Genomic DNA, 10,708 nt, shown 5'->3' on the forward strand with positions numbered 1-10,708 from the left:
ATTGATAGCCAAAATTGATCCTAGATTGCATTTAGTACTCGTAGAACTCATCAACTTTTACTAAGTAAAGTACTATCCTTTTATCTGAAATGACCAACAACTTGATCTGAAATGACCAACAACTTGATCTGAAATGACCAACAACTAATTGAGGTCAATTTAAATAACATTTTTTTTTAAAGTATGCTAAATCTGATTTAGTCATAACAATTGGATATAATACTCTATTTACAAGGGAGACAATTAGTTATTGATGTCTAACAATTCACCATTTATATGACAAATAAAGTCTATAAAAGCATAACTGTGATGGGTGATGGGTCATGGGTCATGAGTCATGATACTATTTTCATTGGTATGCAAGTACAAATTATGGTATCATATAGCCGTTATAGGGCCTATAATTTTGGAAATGGCCCTAAACAATTTTAGCCAGATTAAGTAATTGACCTTTTATTTAAAGGTCATAGACTCATAGACCTTAAACCAATAGAAATTTTAAAAATAAATTATAGACTGGCACCAACTACTGAAAAATAAGTCCACTGTGCTACTGTCCCACCACAGTTGTTAGTCACTGTTGATCACTTTAGCATCTTTTCAGTGCCCTCTAAATATGGGAAGGCAAAATTAAGGTTGTGCTCACCTGGATAAAAAGGAAATACATTTTGATTTTTTTTCCTACTATATGTTCTTTATTGGAAACTGGACCATACTACTCCCTCCGTCCTAAAAAGAACGACCCATTTGGGTTGATTACGCGAGTATTAAGGAAGTTAAGTAAAAAGAAATAAAAGTATATTGGAAAGATAAATTTACATGGGGTTTGTAAAAAAATAGAGAGAGAAAGTAATAAAATAACATGGAAAATCAAATTTTTATTTGGGGAAGCTAATTTTGCACAAATATTGAAGCAAATTGGTGGGTGTTATAATGCAAATGGGTCATTCTTTTTGGGACAAAGTTTTGGCCAAATGGGTCGTTCTTTTTGAGACGGGGGGAGTACTGTACTGTAGTAGTCTAATACTCCTTCACCCTTTATTTTTGCCCCATTTGACTTTATACGGTCACTAAAAACACATGTTAAAACGTTTACATCTCCATTTCCATATACATAAAATTATTAAAAGTTAATACTCGTATTTTTACAATGAAACGAACCACATAAGATCACCCCATTTGCAAAACAATGGGAATTTAGAGTCAAAGTTTGACGTAAATTTTGGCAATGGGGCAAAAAAATAGGGATGGAGGGAGTAGTTCGGAGTACATACACACACAAGGAATACATCTGTTCTACTTCCTTTGTTTTACTCCGTATTAGATACATCATATGCAAAAATACGAGCTCTTAAGATAATTTATGGAGACGAGAGAGGGAAAATCATACTCCCTCCGTCCCCTTTTGATAGTCCCTTATGGGCAAATTTTAGTCCTAAAATGTTCACCCCATTTGATTTTTCCAACAACCATTAATATTATTTTTTTTACCCAAATTCCCTCCAATTTGCAACAATACTTGTGCAAATTTCAATTTCCCATGTAAATTTTGTTTTTTCATGTACTTTTATTACTTTCTCTCTCTACTTTTTTGCAAACCCAATGTTAATTTACTTTTTCAACGTACTTTTACTATTCTTATTTGTGTTTATTAATTCCCGTAAAAAATGCCCATAAGGAACTATCAAAAGGGGACAGAGGGAGTAGATTAAAAAATTTTCCAAGAAATAAAGCTTCATCCCTATATTACCCTTTTTTGAGTTACTTTTAACATTTAATGCAAATGAAGATGATACGGTACTAATTCTTGATATTGAAGAGAGTTTCCATTTTACTCATTGATCTTTAACAAAGGGAAAAAAAAAAAAAAAAAAAATTCCAAATAACTTGTCAAGCTGCGTCAACAACACTAACACCAGAAATTCATGAAGTTTCGGTCAAAAATCTTTAAAACTTTTCACGGAGTTTATTTCAATTACTAGTAATTAAACTTTAAAGGGGATTTCCACACTTCTTGAGTGTGAGGATTAAGCACAAGCAGTGTAAATAAGTAAGTACGTACCTATTTATCTCTACACATGACAATTCATTATAATTTTAATACCGAAGAATACTCGTGTTTAATTTACTTCAAGAAGTGCCAATGCCCTTAGGCCTTATCTATAATATTATCTCTTTTATGTGTTAAAAAAAAAAGAAGTGCCAATGCATGAATCAAAGATTTACACCAAACATATCCAAAATATTCATGTCTAATTTGACCAAACAACTCATAGGCAAAAACTCTGAATCAGAGGCTAATGTACAACTTCATATGCCAGCCAGAAACAAGTAGAAGAGTTATTCATATGCCAGCAACAATTTTCACGAGGAAGGAAAAAGGATGTAACGAAACAAGTAGAAGTGTCATTCATATGCCAAATTCTTTTTGAGTTAATGCAATCAGCCAGAAGCCAAACATTGTAAGATTCATAACCTCGTATCACTGGTCACTGACTCACTGCAATCTTAGTGTCAGTTCGTTCTACTCGTTATAATTACAAAAAGAATCATGAACATCCTAGAGATGCCAGTATCTTGTCAAAATCGTCAAGCGCTGTTGTAATAATGTAATAGGAAAACATTCTATGCTACGACAATCACAACATTGCCTTTTCCACAGATTTCATGGGTAATTGGTGTGTTTATAATACGAAGTGAGTATGGTTACCACACTGCATATAATAAGTCACACATATGAGAACTGAAATTTCAAATCTAGCAGGATATTACTTAAATATGATAAGCATGTTGTCAAAAAGGATTTGTGATTGAAGAGAAGAATAATTTTCAAGCAGATGATAATACCATCTGCATGAAACGCAAATCGTCTTTTCTCAAATAGGAGATACACAAGAATAATGTTGAAGCTATAAAAAAAAGATAAAATATGTAATACCTTTAAATCAGATACACAATGCACCCATATCAGGCAAATTATTGTTTGACCCACAGGAACCTGCTTTGGTAATTGGTATAACCTTCTTCTTTTGCTTCCCTCTTCTACCCCTCCTAGCATGAACTTCGTTGTCACTGATGACACCATTGACATAATTAGGATTAAAAATAAAAGGCATCAGCTGGATAAATTTCTTCATTAAAATAGATGCTACGGTGGCAAGCATGCAGCCAAAAAAGTGCTCTAATTTGAAACAAGAACCTCAAGGTCATCATAAAGTTCTACAACCAACCATTCCACTACCCTAGGTAAGATTACCTACATAAGTACCTGATGTCAAAATAGCTTTGAAGTTGTTAAATAAAGTATGAATTAAATAGCACTTCCCCAGCTCTTAGCAACGTCTATAGAATATACTAACTTCCCCGGGTCTTAGCAACTCGAAACATACTAACTCCCCTTACCCTAGATAAGCGCTGGGGAAATTTATTCTATGTCTATAGAATAAAAAGAATAAACTCCATCAGCTCTTAGCAACTCAAAAATACTAACTTCCTGTTAAGGATAGGACAGTAGACTAAGACAATAAACTTATATTTCTGATGCTAAGAAAGATTAATACGTAGCACATAGCATTATTAGCATAAAGCAGATTGAATAAAATAACACAATGCACAGGATTCTGAAAGAATAAGTTTAAAGAGCATACACTACAACTTTAGAACAGGTTTTTCCAGAAGCTGCTCCACAGCACGCCTTATATTTTTTCTTTGATCCACAAGGGCAAACCTTATTATTAGGAATTTTCTGCAATTGTCAAAGAAAACTGTCAACAAACTGAAAACCCATCCTAAGATAGGGAAGTAAGCATGATTTGACCAACCCAACCCACATTTCGGAAAAAGGAGGAAACTAGGGAAGGGGGAATAGAGTAGAATAGAAGAGAATAGATAGAGCACCTTGTCAACCTTGCTAGATGTTTTGCAACTATCAACAGCTTCAATGTCAGTTGAATGTTCTTGTATCTCTAAAGGAACTCTGTTTTCCTCATGGTTGATGTATAGGGAAGATGGGAAAAAAAAAATCAGAAATGTAGAATATGGAAGCAAAAAGATGCTTAGAATAAGTTGAATCCACAATGACAAAAATCTGTGGCAGCAAAATATATACTAAATAATATGACTAAGTCGTTCCTAGAATCCCATGGACAGGATGTTTTGGTGCCCTTCACAAGGTTCAGATATATTTGCTGCAATTCTGTTCGTAAATCTAACACACTCATACAAAAGGCCGAGTCCTAGATTATAAGTAGTTGTGGAAATTCTTGCCTAGGAATTCCCAGTGATAACACTCTGACTCTCTTAGAGCTTTGCATTCTTTTGACGTGTCTGCGATCTATGTAACAGTCATATGATATGCTCAGCTACCCAACACTCTACCATAACATAAGACCAAGTTGTTTAAAGACATAAATTATCAGGTTGTGGCATTGCTTTGATAGCTGTTATATCCTACAAATACCAGCCATTACCAATTTTATTGTTTTCATGACAAACACCATTTTCCTCTAATATTTCTCCAGCTTCTTGTTCTGCTATCAAGAACTCAGTTGCAGCATCAACATCACCATCCACTTGCAATAAAACCTGCAGGATTTTTAATTAAAAAAGCGCATGTTACTTGAAGTCTCATTACAATATAATCCCAAAGTAATGTGACATTCAAGATTTCCAGGCTCAATGAATGCAACATAGGTAATCATCACTAAGCCAGAAAACTTTTTTATGATTGTTCCATTACAGAAACGAAAAGAGGAATCTAATCCCCATGCCACTCAATCATGTTCAAGTTCAGAACATAAGATCCTGTTTCACCCTTGTCATTAATGGTCCTAGGTTTTCATACTTTTAAATGTACTACCTGGTAATCTTAGAAAATGTAAGCTAAAAATCTAAAATGATGAAAAGAAAATCATAATGTCAGGTGAACAAAAAAAATATAATGCATTTTAAAAGGTATTTTACCTGCTCAACCTTTTCAGCATCATCACAACCACTGCTAGCCATGACCATTTTAAGGGCCCCCTCGTAAACAACATTTTTTGAATGTTTTGCTTTTGATTGAGTGCCTGCAGATTTTGCTTGTTGTGCACTCACTGTAAGATTATCATCAACCTATTTAAGTAGCCAAAAAAAAAAAAAAAAATTCCCTCAGCAGAGTGCTAAATTATAAAATGCAAATCATTTTAAGGGCCGACAGATCTGAAAACTAGGGAGGGGGGAAGGGGGGGACCTTAATCACGATAGGATTAGCAGGTCCACTGCACTGATCTTCCTTTAATCTTAAGCTGTTGTAATGCTCTCCATCATGATAAGACCTACATAATTAACGTAGGTCATGTTGGTGAATATCATCAATAGGTCATCAGGTCTATTTACAATTATACTGCAAGTGCAACAAGACAGCCCCACTATTTCAAATTGCTTTACTAACAAAGTGAATTGTAAGGAAATGAAAGAGGCTGGTACATAAAATCAACAAGTACCCCCTGTTTTCTTCTTTAATATTCATTTTGGGAGGAGAATGTGTCAAGGGAAAGATTGTACAAAGTAGATTGGGCAGAATAAAACCCACATGACCTCTACTGAACCTGGCTTTTGAGAAACAAGTTGAACTATTAGTTTGTGTGCATGTGTGCATGTGCTATAAGGGAAAATAGGGCTTCTCTCCCATCCTGTTAATCTGCTCAAGTGTTGGGAGTGGTCTGACAAGATCATCCAAGTTCATAATATGACAGTAAGAATCTAATGGAGTTTGGTCGATTCCGAAGCTTTCACATATAATGGTATTCCTATGCAAAATAGATGAAATTAAATTGAAGGGTTAAGTCCTCTTACTCATCTATGCACCTTGGAATCCTTGGAGGTAAGTTGGATGGTGGAGTAGCTACTTTTATGTTTTCTAATGGTGGAACAGAACAGGTATGAGTTTTCCAGAGACAGCCATGTACTGCCTATGTGCCTAAGTGGGCTAAGTCACAGATACAGTGTTAAGGATTTCACTTCAATTCAATTATTTTTTATGAACAGGAGCCTTCATGTCTATGATTTTTCCAGAGGGTTTATTTGTTAATGAGTGATGTGGTGTACTATCCAATGCAGAAATTTCTGTCTCAAATTTGGAGCACCGCAAGGAACATATTGAAGGTTTTAATAACACTCCAATGATGGAAAGTACCAGACCAAAAGACGACAGTTCCCAAGAAAAGAAAAAAAATTGGGTCAAAACCTAAACATGGAGTGTAAAATAATATAAAATCACTTACAGATGAATCATGCGTGCCCCCTGGTCATCAAAATTTCGTATGTACCATCGAGGCGACATATGCTGAAATATGAACACAATGGAAATGTAATATTCAGTTTGGTTGCAAACATGCAGAGGTAATCAAAAAATCCCATGCAAAACTCCAGCTAAAGTATGTATTAAAAATAATTAAATAAACCACAATGTATGTGTGTGTCAGGAAAGATTCACCATCACTTTTTGCAATAACAGAAAGAGAATAAAAAGTTATGATGGATCAGGAGTTGACAAACAAATTTTGTATACAGATGAGCATAAAAAAATAAATAAATAAATAAATAAATAAATAAAAAACGAAGCAGGAAGTCAGTCAAAGAAATACCATAAATATTTCAATAAGCAAGGAAAAGAAAATTTCTAGATACATAGGAAGGCATAGAAAAAAAATCATCTGATTTTAGGGGACTGGGGAAGAAGGAAGGCCTTACACGATGAATACAGATGTTAGTATGAGTCACAAGGGAAGCTGCTTGCAATTCCATATGTCCAGCCCATGTGCCATCCTTTCCCATGGACTGGCAGTATTCATCAAAAGGGACATCATCCTCGATAAATGGCTCAAACAGTTCACGATTTTTCTGTATAACATTGATCAAAAAGTAAGTACTTCTGATTTGCTCCCAAATAATTATTATGACCATAAATATTCATTCAGAAAATTTGCTAATTTGAAACTTTTCCAGTCTACAACAAAGTTTCATTGTAGATGATAACAACGGGCTGAATTAGGGAAAGACAAATTCTGATTACGCACAGGTATCTAGATATGCTAGACAACAGCAACACGAAGGAATAACTACAAGCTTTCATCTTAAGGTCTTCTATAATGTTTCTCAGCAGCTTGGCACTGGTAGCTGGTATATGTGATAAAACAAATTTTGAATTCTCAAATTAATGATGGTACGAATGGAGGGAAAACTACCTACTACAGTCACATAGTACTCACATACCTCGATATACTGCACAACCATAAGACGATATTTTTCATGTTCCTCTTCATTGCCCTCCAACTGATCAGCCAAGGCCCTGCAAGCTAGATAGGATCATCAACTAGCTAGTTTAGCGAGTGAATTGAAAAGGGGCTAAGCATACCAAACGAATATCTATGATGATTCTCAGTAAAACTAAGTGGCAAATCAACAGCCAAGAAGCACGCCCCACACAATTACACAAACCATACATGTTGCAGTTACAAACAGGGAATCTTAGATAAACACTGACCTGAAGAAACAATTGCCATCAGCCGTCACTTGAATAATTTTCAAATCCAACAAATCAAGCTGAGCACGGAAGTTAGAGATGTCACCCTGCTTTCCATGCTTTTTGGCCTGGCCACATTACATATATGAGAATGAGATATACACAAATCATGAAAATCATAAACATGTCACGAAATCACACTAGATCACCATCATGGAACACTGACACCCTAATGAACATAAAAACAATTTTTTTTTTTTTTTTTTTTTTTTTTTTGGTTGTAAGCATGACACACAAGTGAAAATGATAAACACGATTTTACACTTCCCAGTTCTTGAGAAATCCGGTACTTTCTATGTTAAACAAAACGATCACTACATGTTTCAAAGTACAGTATAAGCTTCCAAGATTGGGGAAACTATACCATATATTTACCCGAAGTAGCAATCCTATTCTTCTCTATAACACTAGACTAATAGCATAACAAAAGTTCACAAAATCAAACTAATTGCAACTATAAATCAGAATACTGGTTCAACAAATCAGCAATAAATCCTCAAGAAGAAAAGGAAACTCAATTTCAGCGGGAAGCGACAGATGATAATTAAATTCGAGTACTTTTATTAAAATGAAAACTAATTTCTAAGTTCGTAAGTATTCGTAATAATAAAGGGAGAAAATAAACAACAAAGTGCTCAACAAACATGAATTTAATTAAATTTGAAGAAAAACATTGTTCCACAATAATTAGGGCAAATAAAAACAAAATTGCAACAAAATAAAAAAGGCATGAAATTAGAGCAAGAAATTACTTGTGATTGTTTCTTAGGTTTGGATTTTTTATGCTTGGCTTGAACCATCTTATCACCGTTTAATTTAGCTTCAATTCAATTTGTTTGATCAATTTCCGACGCTTTTTGCAAATCAACTGAATTTTCGACGAATTTTGCGAAGCGAGTGAATTTCCGACGCTTAATGCAAAGCAAATTAGCAACTGAGCTCTCTGCTTTCTGCTCTGTTGAATTCAACAAAATTACCAGGGAAGAAGAAAGAGGTAGACGAATGAGCTATTGAGCCAGTGTTCGAGAAAATTGTTTGGGCTGGTAAGTTAGGGTATAATTCCTATTCACTACACCCCCCCCTTTGGCTAGTATTACCTACTCCCCCCTTGAAATTACTGAAAAACCCTTCCACCACTAACCACACCCCACTAACTGCAGTAAAACATTTAACCTTACCCCAAGCAGTTACTGTACAGTTACCATCCACTTTCCACGGTAACTGCAGTAAATGCAACTCCCCACCCAAAAAACCCATATATATACGAATTAAAAAAAAAAAAATCAAAAAATTGATCCAAATCTACACTCTTCTTCATTCATAATTTCTCTCTCCATTTTCTCTCTCATCAAACGTATGAACAAGCAAAATTCATACTAATTTCTGCAATTTCTTACAATCGATCAACAATGAGTACTCTACAAGAAGAACATGCATTACAAAAATCTGCTGAAAAATCAGAATCGTAAGTATTTGAGCAATTTTTTCCAATTAAACCCTAATTTTTTGAAATTTTGTTCAATCGCAAGTTTATTTGTTTAATTTTTTCAATCGCAAGTTTATTTGTTCAAAAAAATGATGGTGAGTAATTATGTTCATTTTATTTTTGCTAAATGATCAGTTTCTGTTTCTATTTGTTCATGTATTCTACACAATGCCAACTTCTAAGTATTTTTTACTATTGCTTTTATTAGCTGAAGGGATTGGCAGGATATATGAAACACCTTGGGTATGAAGATGCTGATAGAATTGAAGAGTACAAAATTGTTTTGGAGAAGATGAAATGGCGTAGCAACGACGAACATACAAACTGTGGTGTATACATTATGAAGCACATGGAAACCTTCACTGGTGATCCTAATGAAAGTTGGATATGTGATTTAAAACCAAACAATGTAAGAATACTAAATGTTCAATTATATAATATAGAATGGTCATTTATATAATACTAAATATTTTAATACATTTTGTTCAACAGGTGACCCAAATTAGGAAGCTAAGGATCCAATACGTAGCAGAGCTGATGCTATTTCCAGAAAACACTGAAGTATTGATAAATAGAAGAAAAGAGAGAAAGTTTGCAAAGGATTAATTGTAAATGTTCATTGACGAATATGCATATGATCAATGTTTATATATAGACATATAGATTTTTTATTTTTCACAAAGTATTCTATGTGATATTTCTTCTGGTTATTCTAATGCAAACAATATTTTTTCAGTTTATTTTGAAATTGCATATTTTATAATTTTGCTCTCATTCTTGAATATAAAACACTTAATAAAACAAAGTAATAAAAATGTTCATTACCAATAGAGCATATGATCATTACCAAAATCAAATTTGTTCAATTACATATCTTGCAACAAAATATTTAAGTGGAGCAAAATAGTTCAACAAAGCAAGTTTTTACTTATTATTTTTTGCCAACCTCTTAGCTACATTAGTATCAAAAAATGCTAAAAACTTATCATACTTATAAGAAACATGCTGACCACCACGTTGAGTGCCTAGAACTTGTTCATCAGTTGATGGAGCTGTAACTTCAATGCTTCTTGAAGATGGTACAGGAACTTGAACAGGTTTTGGAGGTAACTGAACATTTCTTGGAGGTACTTGAACATTTGTTGAAGGACCTTGAACATTTGTTAAAGGAACTTGAACATTTCTTGCAGGAACTTGAACATTTCTTGGAGGAACACTTGAAGAAGCATGAGCATTACTTGAAAAATTTAAATCCTTCTCTTGTATAAAAAATATTAAGCATTATAATAAATATAAATATACATAAAAAAAATTATAAATGACATTTAAAAAGAGTAAATAAACCTTAGCAAGAGCAAAAATATCTTCATCAAAAGAACTTTCAACAGCAACCTATAAAAAAAAATTACAATTAACCAACAAAAAAATAATACAAATATCATATTTACATAATATCAATAAATTTTAACATAAAAAGAATAAAAAAAACAAATACCTGATTAAAACCATTAAAAATAATTTCATCAGAGTCATTAGAACAATAAGGATCTTTTTCTACAGAAGATGCCTTCCTAGCAACCTAAATTATAAAAACATGAAATATGATCATTCATGAAAACGTAAATGAACAAATTAAGGAAAAAAAAAAGTTATAAAAA

At 33.5% G+C, this 10,708-nt stretch overlaps 1 protein-coding gene across 1 annotated transcript; it reads right to left on the minus strand.

Annotated features, from left to right (window-relative positions):
- Positions 1-2,788: 2,788 nt before the first annotated feature.
- On the minus strand, positions 2,789-8,599 carry LOC145602632 (OVARIAN TUMOR DOMAIN-containing deubiquitinating enzyme 7-like). Its single transcript, XM_081658803.1, has 11 exons — positions 8,317-8,599; positions 7,526-7,632; positions 7,255-7,330; positions 6,733-6,882; positions 6,264-6,325; positions 5,231-5,315; positions 4,963-5,112; positions 4,460-4,584; positions 3,898-4,054; positions 3,648-3,745; positions 2,789-3,072 (listed from the first exon to the last, which is right to left on the minus strand). The coding sequence occupies exons 1-11, from the start codon at positions 8,362-8,364 to the stop codon at positions 2,946-2,948; spliced, it is 1,185 nt and encodes a 394-aa protein (XP_081514929.1). The 5' UTR covers positions 8,365-8,599; the 3' UTR covers positions 2,789-2,945.
- Positions 8,600-10,708: the final 2,109 nt, after the last annotated feature.

Source organism: Chenopodium album, chromosome 21 (assembly GCF_948465745.1).
Source record: "Chenopodium album chromosome 21, dcCheAlbu1.1, whole genome shotgun sequence".
Lineage (NCBI taxonomy): Eukaryota > Viridiplantae > Streptophyta > Magnoliopsida > Caryophyllales > Amaranthaceae > Chenopodium > Chenopodium album.

What these genes read in the sequence shown, in the direction of transcription:
- LOC145602632 (XM_081658803.1), bottom strand. Translation starts at nt 8,364, where the DNA reads ATGGTTCAAGCCAAGCATAAAAAATCCAAACCTAAGAAACAATCACAA. An exon ending in ATGCTGAAAAGGTTGAGCAG is followed by an intron (nt 4,585 to 4,962) that starts GTAAAATACCTT and finishes AAAATCCTGCAG; the next exon opens with GTTTTATTGCAAGTGGATGG. An exon ending in ACCTGTTCTAAAGTTGTAGT is followed by an intron (nt 3,073 to 3,647) that starts GTATGCTCTTTA and finishes TGGTGTCATCAG; the next exon opens with TGACAACGAAGTTCATGCTA.